Genomic DNA, 20,141 nt, shown 5'->3' on the forward strand with positions numbered 1-20,141 from the left:
GCATTTCTTATGTATATTTGATATCAAAACAATTAAGACAGTAGACAGATGTCCATATTACACCTAAATTAAAGCTATGTATTGTGAATGAACCTATTAGCCATTTCTACCTCTGTATCTCAGACTCTGCCGAAATCAGCAGTCATGAAATGCTTTATTTGAAGTTTTCCTAAACTTTGCAAACTACTCTGAAACTTTATCCTCCTGCTACAAGCACAATTCATCCCAATAAGAAACTCAATCAGGATCTGAAATGAAGCATCACATGTATTTGAAGCTCCCTGTTGAATGAGGCAGAGCTGTACTGAATCAGCCCTTTGCATATGGAGTTGCACCTGTTCTCTATATCTAGTCCAGTTTGATTGCTTTATCTATTTGCATCGTGCTTTGTACAGTCAGTGATTTCATCTGGTTTCCTAAAAACACTGAAGAACTTTTGCATAGTCTAAATAAAGGAAATTAAAGATGCAGTTTGGCTACATCAAGCTTAAATAGGACACAGATCCACCTGAGCTACATTGGAAAAGCATGCGTGGAAATTGAGCAATGTTGATTGAATCTTTGTCTCACATTCATGCAGCTTCAAACTTTAACACATCGTTTTCACAGCTCTGTTTGCATTGCACTCCCCATGTTATTTCTGCTGTTGGCACTTTCTATTTAAAGTGACAAACACACCCATGAGTCATCCTCTGCAAACACTACGCTCATGACAGGGCCCTTTTCTCTGCCTTAAGGCTTTGGCTGTATGCTGAGGTATACTGCCTTGAGGGAGCATTAAACATTGTCTGTCGTTTTCTGGCAGGATCAGCACCATGAAGACCAGACTAGGCTGCCTCTCCCACAAGTCTGACTCGTACAGCGACTTCTCTGAGTTCCTTCCTCCTGCCCACGAAACCACGGCCAGGTGTCAGAAGTGAGTCTGCCAATAATGCTTTATCTAATTCTGCAGGACTACAAATTTTTTTTTACAAACTGTTACACAGGCTTCTGTTGTGTTAAATAACTCTCTGGATGCCAGACTGGGCCACAAAGTAAATTCACTTTCAATTGTGTAACATTTAAAGGGAGAACATATCTGTCTAGTAAGCAGATGCTGCAGTGTTAATTCTGCCACATATCTGCATGGTAGTTTCTTCTCTATTATACTAGGTGTGACACAGAGTCAACACAGTCACTGAAAATACATCCTTACAGGGAGACATTTGTCTTATCAACTGTTTAATATACAGCCATGAACAATGCAATACATTATACACAAAGATGTGTATACAACAGAGTTAATTGCACCTTTTCCATGCCTGTATTTGCTGATATTTGAAGGTTAGCATGTATAAAAATAAGTGGTAAATGTTTAAAACACTAACAGGAAAATACATGCATGTCTTCCCTTCAGTGCAACCATTTAAATGCAAAGTAACCCATAAAGTGTTTTTTAAACACATTTATAAGGGTTTTAATGGTTCAAAGAGTGTCAGGGTTGGGTTAGTAACTCAGTTTTGAGTTGCCTTTCGATAAAGGCAGTCTATTAAACATTGAACAAAAATAAAAAGAGTAAACTCAGCACATATTACTCATATTGAGTAAAAACTCAAGATCATGGATATAGGAAATCAAAACAAGAGGAGTAAACGATATTAAAACATAAATAAGAAGAATAAAAGATAAAAAAAGCTAAAGATTAGAAGTGGTAATGAAATATTAACAATAATAATAATAATAATAATAATAAAAAAAACAGCAAAAGTAGCAGTAATGGTAAAAAAAATAAAAATAAAAAACATAAATAAAAGATAAAAAAAAGTGAAGATAAAAAGGTAGAACGATGAATAAAGAAATAAAAAGGAGTAGGAGACGACATCACATAAAAGCAAGTCTATAAAAATGAGTTTTCAGAAGTGATTTAAAACCAATGACTGTCTCTGCAAGCCTTATCTCCTCAGGTAGGTAGGTTGTTCCAAAGTCGAGGGGCCCTGATGGAAAAGGCCCTGTCACCTTCATGCCCCGTTTACACGCCAACGTTTTCAAGTGAAAATGCAAAAGTTTTGTAGCCTTTTGGCTGTCTGTTTACACGGCAATGGCGTTTTGGTGCCTGAAAACAGAACTTTTTGAAAACGCACTCCAGAGTGGAAGTTTTTCAAAACGCCCCCATCTCTGTCTCCGTGTGAACAGGGACAATGGCACTTTCTGAAAATGATCATGCGCACTGCGGCTGCAGTAAATATCCATCTGCGAGAAGGCTGATACGGCATGCACGGATGGGAAGCCCAAAACAAAGATGGCCAACACCAGTGTAGTGTTTGTGCTCCTCACTCTTTTGAATTTAACTGTACTTCTCCAACAAAGTGTTGATTTATCTCACCATCACTTGGATCAGCGGAGACGTATGTCGGACCTGCACCAGATTCTGACTTGACCCATATGCCATCAAAAGGCGTATGGGTCGAGTCAGAATCTGGTGCAGGCACGAAAATCACACCACCAGCTACTGGCCTGGCATGTATACTACATCATTTTTGGTGTTTCCCGCAGTCTCGTGTGAACGGAGATTGTTTTGGAAAAGTTGCCGTCTGAACGTGGAACTTTTTGGAAACCAAAACGTAAAACGAAGCAAAAGTTTGTTGTATAAACGAGGTATTAGTTACAAGTCTCGACTTTGGAATGACCAGGATGCCCCCACCCAAGGATCTCAGAGTGCGGGCTGGCTCATAGGGGGTTAAAAGTTACATACAGACACTTTAGTGCTTTAAAAGTAATGAATCAATTCTAAAACTAACATGAAGCCAATGTAAAGACGTTAAAATAGGGGTGATATGATTTAGGAATCAGCATTTAGAGCTCTACAGCTAGTATCATTACTATTGCCAAGTGCCTTACACAAACTTCAAAAATACAGAAGAATCCCTTCAATTTTCTAAGAGGATAATACGCACTATGATTTTTTATGATATGATGGTGTCTGACCAAGCTGTGTGCTTGAAAAATAATTTTAAATTCTTTAAGAATTTTTATATAAAGCCAGTGCAGAGAGTATAATCTCTTTTCTGAGTTCAAGTCAGAGCACATGCTGCTAAGTTTTGGAGCAACTGAAGACACTTCATAGAGAATACAATCATCAAACTTGTTCAGCTGAGATGGACCACTTCACTCATGCTGAAAAATCTCTTTGTATGATTTGGTTTAAATATGCATTACTCCTTAAAGATTTACTGGTGAGTCTTTGTTCAGCTTTCTGAGACACTGTGGATCAAACATGGCAGCAAATAAAACCATCAAACCTGGCATACTGAGTGGTCTCTTTCATTGTGTTGTTATTAAGGGCTATTTTTAGTGATCCTTCATGTCCACAAGAGTGTCTCAAATAGCCTCATGTTCCATAGATTGTTTATCTCTAAATAGAGGGATGCTTAATCTTAATGTGTTGCTTTAATCTCCAAAAAAGAGTTTTTTTTTTAATCATGGCTCCACCACTTCATTAAAATATGAACAAATATCAGCTGTTCTCCTTCTGTCTCCCTCTTTGAACAGCAGAGCAGCTGTGAGCAGAGGATAAATCATACATTAAACTGAGCTGCTTTTTAATAATATATACAGTAGCATCTTGTGTTCCCAATGCATGAAAGCACCGTGGTTGGTTTGCATCTTATGCTGCTATTTCCTTTGGTCTTCTCTCCACAGACTGTCTACTGACGAGGTTGTCCGATGGTCAGAGTCGTTTGATCATCTCCTCTCCCACAAACGTAAGTACACAGTCTGAATTTCTTTCAGAGGGAAGAGGACCAACACATGGAAAAAGCTAAACCCCCGTCCATATAAAGCTGTGAAATATTCTCCTGTCCCTTAATCAGATTCTATTTTCAACTCAGTGCAGGCAGAGTCCGGTTTTTCTCCCTTGGAGCCCCTCTTATGTAAGGGCCCCATCGCTGCATTCTGAGGACTCCTTGCTGCATAATGAGTCACACACTTGTCTGTGACCTTCCCCTCGGACCAAACGCACACTGTCACAAACTCACCCGCAAACATAAATCTACACAACCAGGTCATGGGTTTATTTTCAGACCGCTAACAAGCGCTGTGACGTGGCATCGGCAGCATAAACTCACTGATGTGACATAACAAAGGACTTGAATGGAGTCTGTGCATGTCCACTCTTATCTTAGACCAGGGATGTCCAAACTTCTTCCACTGAGGGCCAAATATATATAAGGATGGTGGGGCCAATTTCATGTTCCTCCCTTTGAGGATATTTAAAACCAATAAAAACAATCTAATGTAGGTTAGATAAGTTACTGATTATGTCTAAATAACAGCTGACAAGGAAAATAGACAATCATTTTCAGGATTTTGGGGAGGCCAGTCAGATTGTAGGGGGGCCTGTTCAGCCCAAGCGGCAACCTCCGGTTCTGAAAAATGAAGCCAATGCAGGGGTGCAAAAAATTGCCATACCACGAGTGTCCACTTGAGGCTGGCTGCAGGAACACCGAAGTCCCATCTGGACACCTGTTAAACAGCCAGTTTTTACACTAGAAATAAACTGGTTTACAGCCTGGTTCAAAAAACCAATCGTGTTTCATTAGCTAGTGTCTTATTGTGCTTTCACTGTATGGGGAGTGAATTTTTTTGTACCACGATCGTTTGGATTGTTAGGATGAAAGCTGATTGGCGCGTCTCATTTGATTGAGAGATAGCTCGACAGGCAGAGGCTCCATTTCTGTCAACCAGAATGCTAGCTAGCAGGCTGACAGGAAGTAGCGCTTAGTGGGCAGGCTATTAGGTTGATCCAAAGTTCTGCTGAGACCGTGATTTCAATACGAAAGCCTCCACAGATTGGCTTCAAGAGCAGTTTGAGTCCGCCTATTGTAAGCAGACGGCTGACGTCACACGGGGTTTGTCCAGTTCTTTCTACAGTCTATGGCTCAGCCCTGGCTAACACTGGCTCCCGCCCTCAAATGTTACTGGTGCTGCTATTTGCTACTGTAAAGTTATAAATCAAGATATTGTTATTATTTTGGTTGAAAATGTGTTCAGTATTTACAAGGTTGTCCCAATTTCATCCTAGTTTCTATAAACAGATCTTAAATAGGGCTGAAGGATTTACTGCATTTTAATACTCATGATACAACAATGTGCAGTGAAATCAATGCAAATGATGCCTTTTTTGCAATTGCTTGAGTGAAAAGCTAAAACACGTTATGCCATCAGCAAGAGTCATTTGACCAATCAGATGGAGCCAACCAGATGAATCTACAACTAGCATACGTACAGTTACATATGTACAATTTATACAACCATACATAATTAATGCAACTATACAATAACTTAAGTTCAGTCAAGACCACTTTGTCAAGAAACACACATGATTTGCGGACATAAATGTTTTTTCTTTATTGGAAGTAGTAGATCTGCACTTATTGCTGTTCTTCGTACGTGGCTGTGCTGGGAAGGAGGAGCTGGGGTGCAGGAGGGTTGTAAAAAGTGTCTTGGAGATGGAGCAGCAAAGCATAGCCAGGTTAGAGCAGTTTAAATATTGCAGCATGAGTGCAATTAGTCGATAGCATGCTTCAAAGCAAATCAGTTGGCTGTCAGCTGACAAGGGCTTGCATGAGATCAGCTGATCTAATATACATGCACTGTAGCAGTGCTTGACTCTATGGCCTGAGCTAATGCTATACACCCGACTTTACTTGAACATGTTAAAAAATAAGCACATTTGTATAGATACAGATTTGGTGTACTTTGAAATTTTGGCTTAATCTTAGTTGTGCCATAGGCAAAAAAGGTTGAAAACCCCTGTCTGAGACTATTGGCTGGCTTTGGCCCTGCTTATGAGCATCACCATTCAGGCGTGGCTCGGGGCGGCCTAACTTGCAATAGAAAAGCAAATCAGCATGGCTTGGTTTGGCGCAGCACGGCCGAACGTCATAGTGGAAAAGCCCCATCTGTGGCTTCATTATAGCCTCATTGTGGAGGGTGTCAATGATTGTCCTCTGGACAATAGTCAGGTCAGCAGTCTTCCCCATGGTTATGGTTGTGTGAACTGAACCAGAGGGAGAGAATGAAGGCTCAGGAAACCTTTGCAATTGGACTTTTCTGGAGCATATTACATTTTTAATCTTGATGGAATCACAACAGAGATCCCATCTGACCTCCAAAGATAAATTCAGTATTTTTAGCAATGTTTCACCTTGTATGATGACATGCTTTTAAATGTGCTCCAACCTTAAACAGAAATAAAATAATGTCATGTGTTTATTTTGTTCCTTTACTGTGGTACATTTAATAGTATGGGTTCCAAACACAGATGCACCACTCTCCACAGGCGTGTCATTAAGGTGATTACTTCCATCATATCAATCATCTTACAAAGACACAGAGAGTTGGCTTTGAATGATAGGAGGCTGCTAACATCCTGCAACAAAAACATGTCTGTTTGTTCAAATTGAGGTTATGCATAACACCTGTGTTTGACAGAGCCATCAGAGAACTAATGTCACACTGAGAAAGGTTATAACAGAGGAGAGAACAGAGCCTTTATTAGGAGCTGAGAGCGTGATACACCTGTGTATCCTGTTTGAATTGACCAAGCATTAGAGGGGTGAACTACAGCATGGAGAGACACTCACTAATACATTACATAAGTTATGTCAAAGCAGAGACACAGCACCAAATGTTCCCTTGATAGAATATTACGTTCACCTCATTTTGAGGAAGAAACAGTGTTATATTACTACATTGTGTCACTGCTCAGAGTGTTAAAGCTGTTTATGTGACTGCTGGGGGTCTGACCTGATCACACCTTCAGCTGTTACATGTCTTGTTAATGTGAGGACATTCTATGAGGTTGGCAAGCTGCTTTTCTCTTTTTCAAGCATTTTTTCAGCTTGATCCAAATGTCAGATCATGTATTCAAGACAAAAGCATGCAGCTATTATTTAATATTTAAAGGTGGTGAACAGTTTTATAATTCTTTTCTACCTCAGAAAACCACCCCCTGTGGTCTTAATTACACATATGTACTGTGCTCAGTAAATAATGTAGATCAAACACTGGAGGAGGATTTTTGACCCTGTATAAACCAGCTCTAAACAGCCTTTTTTGCTCTGTTTTGGTGTGTGACTTGGCTATTCATAGCATTTGCACTTGTTAACCCGCCCCCTAGTACACACATGGACAAAATCGTTGATCCCTTTTCGTTAAAGAAAGAAAACCCAAGCCTTCTCCAGACTGCACATTTCAGCTCCTCCTACAGATGTCCAATAGGATTTAGATGAGCTCATTGAAGGCTTCTTCAGAATAGTCCAATGTTTTGTTCGTAGCCATCTTGGCTGTTTTTTAGCTGTGTTTAGGCTAATTATCCTGTTGGTGGACCAATGACCTGTGATTGAGACCAAGATGTCTGACACTGGGCAGCACATTTGGCTCCAGAATGCTTTGATAGTCTTGAGATCTCATTGCACCCTTTGCCAGATTCAAGACACCCTGTGGCAGATGCAGCAAAGGCCGAGAACATAACTAAGTCTCATACATGTTCTCTGTATGCTTTATTTTTGTATCTGTGTGGCTTGTCAATGTGTCCATGTGTCCAATACAGTGTGTTACCATTTGTATTATCCATCTCATCCATTTGTCATCAGGTGTCCTCTTGTGGCCAGGCCCAGGGAGGTTGGCTACAGTCCTGTGGACCTTAAAGTTCTGAATAATATGGTCAACAGTAGCTTCTTGGAGATGGTCTTACAGGCTTTTCCTTTAACATGCTTGTCTACAATGTTATTTCCAACCTCCTGGGACAACTGTCTCCTTAGCTTTCCGTCATCTATGTTCACTGTGGTACACAGCATGATACCAGACAGCACAGTGACTTCTTTTCAGCCTTTAAACAGGCAACCTGACTGGTTACAAGTTTGTAGACCCCTGTGATGTTAATTACAGGACTCACCTTAGTTTAACATGTCCCTATTGTTGAATTATTTTACATCTTTCTAGGGGTACCTTAATTTTTGTCATGGCCAGTTTCATTATTTTTTGAAACAATTCTGTTGAACCACAGTTCATAAGTAATGTCTGCTTTTCATTAGATAATTTTCAGTACATTTTTATGTATAATTATTTTTGTCAGTTTCAAGTTATTTCAGTGACCATTGTGGAAGAATTCTTTAACATAATGATTCCAACAATTTTGCCCACGTGTGTAAAGCTGAAGGTCTTGGTTGACCAGTTTTATTTTGTTTTAATTAGAATTAACTGTCAGAAGTACAAAGTGATGGTTTGCACGGTCATGGGTCAAAATGTTGAAAAATGTTTGAATATGCTGGTATCAAGTCACCACAGGGATGGCAGTAAAAAAAAAAAACAGGAACATATTTGGGTTTAAGTTGTTTCTTTTTAAAAAGAAAGTATTCTTTCATTAGTTTCAAACATGTATTCATAACTCCTGCAAAGGTTTTCAAACTTTGTGTTCAAGCATGATTCAAAACCACTGGTGATATGTTTCCAAAATTTAAAAAAAAATGCATATGTGAAGAAAATGAGAAAGAAATAAACTACAAATTAACAAATATTTCATATTTTAAAAGGTTAAAACAATTAAATGGTGTTTTTTCAGCCTAGATATATCAGAGCAGGTGTTCTCAAACTTTTCAGTCCACAACCCCCAGAAAAAAGGTGCCAGAGACAGGGGACCCCCCATTATCCTGATGGTGGTTGACCCATAGTTCAACACAGCTGTGCGCATTCAAGAACAGTCATGTGCAGCCTTACCTTTTAAGGATTTTTAAACATTACTTTGATTTCAGCATAAATCAAAGCAAATGACCATGTTTTTTTTCACATTGAACTAATTTATGCATCTATTTTTATAGAAACGGGTGAAATATACAATTGAAATTATTTTAAATTTTTCTTTGTTTTTTGGAAGGCATCTGGCAACCCCATCTCAGTGTCTTGCAACTCCCAAGGGGGTCCCGACCCCCACATTGAGAGCCACTGCATTAGCAGTGCAATAGCAAAGAATTTCCTGTCCATTTAAGAGTCAAACCTGGCGACAATGTGTCATTTAAATAATGCCTTGTCTGGCCCCATTGTGCTGTATGATCACTCCAGAGTCCCTGATTATTGTCTCGGTCCCAGCTGCCTTCCACTGTCCTCATTACTCCCAGCTGCTCCTAATTGCTCTGATGTATTTAAGCTCAAGTCCCTAGACATTCTCCTGTCAGTTCATTAACTCCTCTCGCTTCATTGGCTCAGATTATGCTGGAGCTGCATGAACCTGCCTGTACCCTGCTCTACATTCTCAGTTCAACTCAGTCCTACTGTATAAAACATGGACGCAGTCACACTGATGTCACCCACTGGTTTCTGAAGTGGAGTTAGAAGGGCTGGGAAGGGGACAGGTTGAGACAAGGCCACTCCCTCCTACCTGCTGTTCCTTATTAACCGCAGCATCATCTAGCTATTCAACTTTTCAGATTTAATAATAAGCTTTAATGTAATAACCATCTAAGGTAGACTTAGCACAAGCTACCCCAGTGTGAAACAATGTGGGATGCTACTTGTGAAGTTAATGGTTGTGTCGAAAACTGGCAGTACTGTTGAGCTCTCTGGTGTCAACTGATAGCACCGCTTTTTTTTTTTTTTTTCAAACAGCAGCAGCAGACAGTGTCAACCTGTAGAGGTCAGTTGCAATAGATATTTTTACCACAAAATGTAATTAATTCAAATACTTGTGCCAGAATTTCAAGATTTGATCCCTAATTAATGAACTAAACTAACTAAATCCACTGCATGCTTTTATCTGAAAAAAAAGTTGTCTGAGGGTTTTTAGTTATTCCTCAATGCACACAATATCGACAAAAGCTTTTGGCCACACCTGTTATGTATGCATATACCTATTGCCACAGGTATATAAATCAAACACCTAGCCATGCAGCCTCCATCTGCAAACATTTGTGATACAAAATGCGTCTTTTTGAAAAGCTCAGTGACTTCAAGCCTGGTGCTATGATGGATGCCACCTTTGCAATAAGACAGTTTGTGAAATTGCATCCCTGCTGGATATTCCACAGTCAACTGTAAGTTTAATTATTAGAAAATGGAAGCATTTAGGAACAACAGCAACCCAGCCACAAAGTGTAAAACCATGCAAAATCACAGTAAGGTAAACAACTGCCAAGGCGCATGGTGTGTAAAAATCGTTAATGCTTCTACCATAGATGAAGAGTCCTGAACTTCCCATTGAATGGTTTTCTATGGTTGAGAAGCTGCATGCAAGTCCTACATCACTAAGTCCACTGTGGGGCAGCGGAAAACATGTACTTTGGAGTAACAACTCACGCTTTTCTCTTAGGCAGTTAGATGGTCAAGTCTGGGTTTAACAGTTGACGGCAGATGCCTGACTGCACTGTGCCAACGGAGAAGTTTGGTGGAGGAGGGATAATGGTATGCCACTGCTTCAGGGTTTTGGGCTAGGCCCCTTATCTCCAGTGAAGGGCAATCTGAATACCTCAGCATACTGAGACCTTTTGAACAATGTTAAGCTTCCAACTTTGTGGCAACAGTTTGGGGAAGGCCCTTTTCTATAACATGACTGTGCCCCAGTGCACAAAGCAAGGACTATAAAGACATGGTTTGATGAGTTTGGTGTGGGAGAACTGGACCAGCCTGAACAGCTGACCTCAACCACATCAAGCCTCTTTGAGATGAACTGGAATGGAGATTGCAATCCAGGCCTTCTTGTCCAGCTCTGGTGCCTGACTCTGTAAATGCTCTATAGAATGAATGGACACAAAACCTCACAGAAAAAGTCCAAACTCTTGTGGAAAGCCTTCCAAGAAGAGTGGAGGCTGTTATGGCTGCAACACAACAGTCCCTGTTGGTGTAAAGGTCTGGTGGCTGAATACTTTTGTCCATATAGTGTATGTATTTCATATTAAATGTGATCTGATCCCTCTCTGGGTCATGAGTATTTTTTTTTTAAACACCAAGCAGTAAAAAAAAGTAATGTTCAGAATCTTAGTAGTTATAAGACAAACATCCTACAACACAACAGTCCAATATGATATCAACATTTGAGTTCCCATCCTGAGCGTCATGTCACAGAACATGGAAATACGGTCTATAAAATACAAGACTACTATAAAAAATTATCGATTTATCGTAGCTAAGGAAATTTTCTCTCAGAATGACTATTTGAGGTGGTAGCCATGGTGTTTGGCTGTTTTCTGCCCATGATTTTCCCTTTTCTGTTCCGATGCAGCAGTTATTCGTAGGGAATTACGCAACGTCCCAAACGCCCTTAACACTGAGAGGTCTGCATTCTTGCAGACATCTGAGCTTTCTGTGACCTTTTGAAAAAGCCATATAAAAATCATGGGGGAGAAAATCATTTTTTGATATGCTCTCCAAAACGCTTGAAGAGGAAGAAAGTGGGAGCACTTTAAAGCTTGAAGGTTTTCTGGGTGTCTTTGACGTCTGTGTTCATCTCATGATACCACAGTTAATGGAGGTCAGCAGCCCAGAATGTTTCTTTCTATGTAGCTCATGTAAACCTGCACAACCACATGCCCATTTGATTGTTTCTGTGAGCAGTTAATAGAGTATGAACAGATGGAGCGTCCTACCCTTTCAGCTCAGCTTATTGTGTAAACAGCAGAAAAAACGAGGGGTGAACCTGATATGTCAACATGACCGGGGCTGGTAGAAAAACATCCCCTTCCTCTGTGATACTGTGACAGAGAAGCACATAAATCGATCACTTATCTTGACTAATGAAGACAGAATAAAATATGTCTTTGTGGGAGTACGCTGTCCTCATTTGTTTGTGTGTTCTCATCATGAGAGCCATTTCCCGCTCCTGGGAACAAGTGTGTGTATGAAAAACATCAACAAGGACTGAAGGACATTACCAAATATCACATGATCGAGACCACGGGAAAAACAGGCGGGGGAGTTCTCAACCGCTGTATGAAAATAGGTGCAACACCACAATATTAATCATGATCTGAAGTGTTTTTGTTGTCTTTACCTCCTCCCTTATGCTCTGATTCATTTGTCCTCTCCAGATGGGCTGGCCGCCTTTCGGACGTTTCTCAAGTCGGAATTCAGCGATGAGAATATCGAGTTTTGGATGGCCTGTGAGGAGTACAAAAAAATCAAGAGTTCGACCAAGCTGGTGTCAAGAGCAAACAAGATCTTCAAGGAGTTCATCGACATTCAGGCACCAAGAGAGGTGTGTTCATACCCAGTGTTCAAGGAATACCCTTCTAACATTATACCAGTATTTTTAACCTTTGCTGGTCTGAGCATAAGTACACTGAAAGGCTTGGGAACAAGTTCCTTATACTTAACCAGCTGTTATACTACTAGTCCATTGGTGAATAACAGTGTGTCAGTGAGAGACAGGAAGTGTTTATGAGTTACGTAACTAAAGAGTGACTTAACCCCAGAGTTTCAGCTGAGGTGCATCTACCCAGGAATTTCAAAAATTGCCTTCAGAACGTCATTGACTGGGCTGGGAAGGAAGGGGGATAAGACGCACCCACTCCCACTTTCCTGCTGTCCCTCATCAGCAACAACATCAGTCTAGGCTGCTTTTCAGATATGATTAGTAGTCATAATGTCATAATCATTTCAGGCAGACTCACCAAGAGCTACTTGAGTGTGACATGATGCTAGACGGTGATGCACAACACATTTCCTATGCTTTTTTGGCTGACCTCTGAGGGAAGCCCTACACATGGGTCTGTATGTGTCTGATGGAGTGAGTGACTATACTTTCAGAGCCATACATACACAGTTGTGCTTTGGCTGGGGTTTAATTGTACTGAAAGCCATTAACAATGGCTGCCTCCACTGTGGTAAATACCTCAGATATAGCTTTAACATTGTTTCCATTTCACATCTCTGTATGATATAAAGTATAAAAACAACCCTAAAAGCTTTTCATGTTGCGGAAGATGTTTTTGCTCTTCTGCTACAGCATGAGTATGTGATAGGAGGGGAAAGCGTTACTTGTGTGAATGCATATATACAATGGAGCAATTAGCCCGGACTTAGCCACAGCTGCAATTTAGTCAGGAATGGACAATATTTCTTTTTGAAAATAAGTGCAGAGAGCAACACTGAAAGCTGTCTGTGACTGAAAAGGTGTTTCTGGCACTTCTGCTGACCTGCTTCAGCATGAGTATGTGATAGTTACAGCGAAAGGGTAAATTGTTGCGAGTGGTTGTATACAAGGCCTGCTAGTGGAGTGATTAGCTCAGACTTAGCCACGGTGATGGTTTTGTCTGAACTGGACAACATGTCTTTATTAAAACAAGGGCAAAGAGCAACACTGAAACCTTTCTGTGACAGAAAACATGTTTCCGCTCTTCTCCTGTTTTGCTTTGGCATGGGTTTGCCTTGTATCCAAGGCCTGCCGCTGTTAGCTAGGATGTCACTGTGGGACAGCTGTGATTTTACTCGGAAATGGACCACATTTCCTTTCAAAACCAGAGCAGAGAGCCACACCAAAAGCTTTTCTTGGCAGAGAAGATGCTTATGCACATCTCCTGTAGTGATGTGTCCCCTTTCCGCGTATAAGAGCACAGCCAACATACACACTTCCTCATTAACATTAGAGCTGTGGTTGACTTGGTGTGTGTGTGTGTGTAGGTGCATGTGTTTGTGTACAACTTTTAATCAATAAGGTATGATTAAAGAAAAGCAGGATGGGAGGGGGATGACGTTGCTCAGTGCTCCGTGCACTGTTCAATCTCCACTCACAGAGCGAGAGAGAGAGAGAGAGAGAGAGACTATATAAATGTAGCCTTATAAATCTAAGTCAAAAGTAACAATAAATTCCTTATAAATAAAGACTAGTACTAGGTTGTGTAACATAACTTAAACGAGCATTACGTAAAATTTAGTCATTCTTTTATTGTTTATTTATTGTCCCCATATTTCATTTAGAGTTTGATTTATTTATTTTGACAATATTTTGAGAAATCAGTGTTATTTATTTTATTTTCATTATTATTTATGTTTTAATGGAAATCCCAGAGGACTGCTCACACTGTTTCATGTTTGATGTAAAAAAAAAAAAAAAAAAAAAAAAAAACTTACAGCATTCAACATAATAAAAACAGTTATAGAACTGGTGCTTGATTGTCTATTATGGTTTTACATCAAGCACTATGTATATTTTTAGCTATTTTGAGAATAAAATTATTTAGTACAACAGTTTTTTGGGGGGAAAACAAGCAGTTACATCACTACAAGATAAAAATAATGATAATAATAAAAGTGAATGAAATCCAGTGTTAAAATTTGACAAAAAAGAAAAAAAACAACAACAATTAAAGTGACAGGTTTGCTCTAGATTTACCCATGGGTTCATGTAAATGTTATTCCATCCCTCTGTCCTTGCAGATAAACATCGACTACCGCACCAGAGAAAAAACAAAGCAAAGCCTGGAAGATCCCACTCCAACCAGCCTGAACGACGTCCAATCTAAAGTCTACAGCCTCATGGAGAAAGACTCCTACCCACGATTCCTCAGGTCCAAGATGTACCAGGATATGGTGAACAGGGCGCACGCACAAAGTCAGCGGCGATCCGTTTGACAAGACCACAGAGGACTGAAAACTGGACCTACACTGCAAATGAATCATTTACCCTTTGATATCATCTCTGAATACTGTGAATCTGCCAGGATGGAGCAACATGCTTGACTGTTTTCTTTGCCCACACCAGCTCCATGCATGCAAACCCCTGCAGGAAAGACGAGTCTGGATGGACTGCACTGTAGGTAAAGAGAAAGAGAGTAGATGAGGACAAGCGGTTTATTTCCTCTGTAGTGCTGGGCGATCTGTTTGAATATATTTCAATAGTAAGAATTTCAGAATCACAAATACAGCAAGCAGCAGCTAAGGTGCCACAACACCTTCTTCATCTTAGAGAACAAACATTTGGCTGCACAACCGTAAGCACAACTTCTATCTTTAAGCCCAAGAAAATAAATTCTAATAACCTCAGAATTTGCTGTAGTAAAACTTTTTAAAACTTTAGTTCTGTTAAAGAACTTTTGGTATCAATGTGATCAAGGAGAGACGAAAAGTTGGAGGTTTTACTTTTCATGAATCTACATCATGTTGTCATTTCAGCAAATCTGATTCACCTAAATTGCAAAAATGATAATAAAATTAGCTTATTGTTTGGGCTCATACCACTGATCTTGTCAAGCAGTCATTTAACTCTAACCACCGGCCTCACCAGAATCAAGGAAATATTCACGTCTGTTCCAAAGGCCAACAGCTGCTGTCAGATCATAACAGATGCTGAAGGGTTCTGAGACTGATCACTTGATGACATAGTTGTGGGTAAAAGTCTGCAAAAAACTTGCCTAAGAGTTTATTCTAAATGGCTTTATTTGAAACCCGAGCAGTGGATCAATGTGCAGATCACAAGCGAACTAAACCATGGTCAAAACTGACCGTGTGGGATCTGTTTTACTGAAACAATTCTCCAACAGGTTGTAGATAATGTCATGTTACATTGCAGAGCTCCAGATGGGGGGCAGGAAATGATACTGCACTGTCAAAATGCCAACTTTTTCTTCTATTTACAGTTGTTCCAACATTGCAAAAAAAAGAGCTACATTTAAGTCCCAATAGTAGTGACACGTTGAGGCAAAAAGTTGAAAAAGCTCAGGGAGAAACGGGGGCAGACATGGATTAAAAGCCTCTGTCTACAGGCCGGAGGAGCAGAGTCAGACAATGCTCACATATGTTCTGTTTTTACCAAGCAGTCTGGTAAATCCTGATCTTGCTTGTGTTTCAATGTCTATCCAGCACCACTCATTACAATGGACAGTCCATCTCTCTGTAGAGATCTGGATCATTTGGCCGATCTCGGTTATAAGAGCCAATCTTTTAGGTCCCAAATGGAGCTTCATTTGGTAAAAGCTTACATTTTTAAATGTGTACTGACCCACAACAAGAATTAAAGGAAGGAAACGAGGAGCTAGAGAGATTGACACATCATATCCAGTTACTTGCATTTGTTTGATTAACAATAGATGATATCACTACATAAATTCATGTTATTAAAAGGGATGCAGCCTCAACAACAAGACTCTTTAACCTCCTAAGACCCTGCTTGTACAAATGCCAATGTTACATTTTGGCTTTCCAACAATGTAGAAATAATTTCTACTCTAATTGATTTTTCAGATTGTTTTCCAGAGTGTGCAATGAAGTTTAAGTAATTTGTTTGAAACATCAGGAAAATTTGCGATGAAATTTTATGGGATTTTCATAGAAATTTGGGGAATATGTTTGAATATTTTTGGAGAGTTTAACTGGATATTTTGGGAAAATTTTGCAACTGAATTTTTTTTAGCATTTTCATGGGACTAAGGGACATTTGCCTGGACATTTGGGGGAATTTGTTAGGAAATTTCTTGGCATTTTCATGGAAATTCTCTAAATATGTGTGATTTTTAGGAATTGTGATTTAAAACTTTTGGGTGTAGTTTGCTTTTTCAATTTTTAGGTATTTTCCTGGAAATATGGGAAAGTTGTTGGTTGTTCTGAGGAATTTTCCCTCATTTTCATGGACTTTTGTAGATATCATTTATACATTTTTGGAAAATCTATAAAAATTTAGGTTGAATTTTTTGGATTTCTTTGAAAGCATTCAGGAATTTACATGGGGTTATGGGGGGAATTTTATTGGAATGTGTATTTAAAGTTTCACTGAAACATTTGGGAAAATTTGAAAAAATGGGGGTGTATTTTATGTTATTCTTTAAAAATACATTTACATTTCACAGACTTTTTTTTTTTTTTTGGCAATTTCTTTGAAATTTCAGGGATTTTTTTGTGGATTTGGAGAGGGAAATTTCCAAGAAATTCAGGACTTAAGGTCCATCATCAAAAAAGTAATGAAAAGGAAAATGACCTCTCTCTATAAATGGCACTATTTCTGACTGAAGACATTCAATAAAGGCCAACTGGCCGATACACAGTCAAAATATATGCTCTAAAACCACCATGATTCAGTAGTACTGTTTTCTGCAAAACACAATCTTTAGAAAATTTGCAGAAATAATTTCACAATAATCATGAATAAGTGGAATAAACTAAAAATGCTTTCCAAACTAAGGTTCAGGTCAGGTCAGGTCAGAGCTTAAGGAATGATCTTTGCTTCCTGCCCCCATTTGACTTTCATGCATCATCAAGGTCACATGACTGCAAACAACCAATTCAACATGGGGATAATGAACACAGATCTCAGGCTAAGCTGTTACAGTGCATATGCTATCAAACCAACACTTTTTGACCACTATATCTGTCACCCCCCCCAGTACCATTACTATAACTTCTTATTTACATCTAAAAACCCATTCAATCAATTTTTTCTGGACACTTGGACCTGGCTGGGAGTCAGCTTAACCCACTGCGCACTGTTCCATCTACTTAGATAGAATCTAACAGGCAAAAAGTTTAAATATGTTATAGTGGTTGAACTGGACTATCTTAATATCAAAGACAACATGAGAACAATGCATAGATATCGTTAACTGTTGTGATCGCCCAGCATTACCTCTGCTTATCTTCACCTCTTTGTGAAACAGATGCTGTTGTATGCAGATGGATAGACCTTTAGTGGTAGTTTGTGCGTTTACAACGAACAATTCAAGTGAGTGAACACTTAATATCTAAAACTGTGCCAAACTATATTGCACTTAATATAGCTACATAATCCTGTGTGTTGTAAATTTTTACAGGTGTTCTGTGTGACATTAAATGTGGAATATTTATAAAGGGGTTAGGTTTATTTGCTTTCAGTCCACAGAGTTCAGGAAGAACATATACTGTCATACCTGCTGAATTTTTTTTATATAATTTATGGAGCATCTTTGGGACCAAATATTTATATGAGGGCTTCAAAAACTTCTAATCATTCGTATCTCTTCTGTTAGGTTTGATTGTAAACATGTCCTTGAGTTTGAGAAGCATCATTTAAAGGTGACATATTATAGCCTTATTCCACAGTGCACAAAAGTCTACATGAAATATTTGTTCTGTACTGATGCTGTTATAAACCAGCTCTTTAAAGTCTCAAGTTTGAGCTGACATTGCTAACCTGACCTCCTAAGTGAAACAAGTTTTTGGCAGGCCAGCGGCTAATGCCTTTACATTAAAAGCTCATACTTAACATCTAAGAAGCACAACAGTGTGCAGTTTTAGGGTGCTTTCACATCAGAGACCCGGTCTGGATCAAAGGACTTTTGGTACCAGATTTGAATGCAACCGTGCCCCAGCACAGGAAAGAGACTTGCCACATCTTTATGGCATCACTGTAACAACAGAACTTTGTCTGGTCAAGCAGTTTGTCCACACTTTTCTAAATGCTTTGTGGAAATCATTGGAATTTAGTCAACAAGTTGTTTGTGATAACTTACCTTACCGATGACCAAATGTTGCAGCTGTAAGGTCAACTCTAAACATCTCCTGTCTCTTCAAGAAACATCGTATCTGTGCAGCAGAGGTCCAGATCATCCTCTGAGCTGCATGGTAGATGTAGAGGGTTGTTGTTTGAAACTCAAATATGATTTCAGAAAACAGCCATTGTAGCAGAATGGACTCTATTGCCTGCATGAAACGTGCAATAGTTGATCTGTTCCATGACCTATGACACTTTCATGGATGCTTCTTGTTCTTTCCTCTTCTTGGTGGATTTGCAAACAAGCTGTGTGCATATTGCCACACACATATTGGACTGTGTACATATGCTAATGTACTCTGGCATAGAACGGCGTTACTAATGTGAAATCAGGGGGAGCAATCACGCTAATACTCTTCAAACAGTTTCACTTCCATTGTAAGTAGATTTGCTATTGACAGTTGGTGCCAACCACTCTTTCAGGAGATGTTTGGCTACCAGTCCTGCGTTGACGAGTTAGTTGGGTATAAAATGGAAGGCAGACATAAAAGTTTTCCCAATCTATTGTTTGGACATTTCCAATTAAAGCTAAGTCCAGCTACTGCGGCTAGAGCAATGCAAAGACTCTGAGCTGAGCATGGAAGCAGATCAGCTACCATGCTGATAGTAATACCAGAAGAGGGGTGGGCATCATAATTATGAATCTCAATGTGATTCTGAACAGACCAGAACATTTTGTGTTTTCAGACATAAAAGCACCAGTAACAAAAAACTGAGTTGATTTATTTCCCATTTTATGGGTTGTTAGATTCTCCTGATACCCAAATTTATGTGCAAAAATACTAAATATGTTGGTTGTTCATTATATGTCACCTTTAATATGATTGTATTCTTTGAACTGACAAACTGGATTTTAGGAAGTAAAAGCTGTAAAATATTTCTGAAAACCACGTCAGTGGCTTGCATAACCATTGTGCTAAAAATAGGTTTCAATCAGCATCGGTTCATTAACCTGAATCTGAAACTTCCCTCTGCTAACCCTGCGCTAAGTGAACTGAAAGCAACAACCCTCCTGACCCTCACAGAATCTGTGCTGAATTGTGCAAAATCTTATATATTTTCAGCATGATGCAATACTCAGAATAACTATTTAGATATTCTATGACTTGTATACTATGTTATGAAAATGGCTGCAAAAAAAAATCTATGTGTAGACTAAAGTCATGAACATGACTGCTGTGTTTGCTCCCTCAGCGTTTGCACTCCTTTTTGACTAAGCTGAAAAGACCTCCTGGGTATTTCAGGAGAGATAAATATTTTCTTTATTGCATGAGTTCTGTACCAGCCATTCTGTTGAAGAATAAAACAACAAATGGCTGGAAAAATACAGCTCTATGATATTTAATGTAACTGTATTCCACATGAATGTAACCTCCCCCGTATATTTTGGAATTAAAAAGAAATCTGCATCCATTTTTTTGTGCACTGCGTGACTTTATTCTCATAAATCCAACAGCGGTATTAGAGTTATGAAAATGCATCAAATCATCAGATGAACAGACTGACCTGAATTTCAATTCCGTTTTATAACAGCAATAAAACCAGACAAAAACATCTTTAATAAATGAGAACCAAATCCTTTATCTGGGATGATTCATCATTTTATTTCAAAATTCTTTTTTTTTTTTTTATGATGAGGGTAAGAATTAAAATGGAT

The 20,141-nt window shown here is 39.2% G+C and overlaps 1 protein-coding gene across 1 annotated transcript in view; it reads left to right on the top strand.

Annotated features, from left to right (window-relative positions):
• The window catches only part of LOC121511681 (regulator of G-protein signaling 8-like), a 45,776-nt gene extending 25,891 nt beyond the window's left edge, over nucleotides 1-19,885 (top strand). The window contains exons 2-5 of the mRNA XM_041790431.1: nucleotides 806-916; nucleotides 3,679-3,740; nucleotides 12,057-12,223; nucleotides 14,404-19,885. Of these exons, the coding sequence (XP_041646365.1) occupies nucleotides 816-916; nucleotides 3,679-3,740; nucleotides 12,057-12,223; nucleotides 14,404-14,598 (525 nt within the window). The 5' untranslated portion in view covers nucleotides 806-815 and the 3' untranslated portion in view covers nucleotides 14,599-19,885. The remainder of the gene's footprint in view (nucleotides 1-805; nucleotides 917-3,678; nucleotides 3,741-12,056; nucleotides 12,224-14,403) is intronic.
• The last annotated feature ends 256 nt before the right edge of the window (nucleotides 19,886-20,141 follow it).

Source organism: Cheilinus undulatus, linkage group 7 (genome assembly GCF_018320785.1).
Source record: "Cheilinus undulatus linkage group 7, ASM1832078v1, whole genome shotgun sequence".
NCBI classification, from domain to species: domain Eukaryota; kingdom Metazoa; phylum Chordata; class Actinopteri; order Labriformes; family Labridae; genus Cheilinus; species Cheilinus undulatus.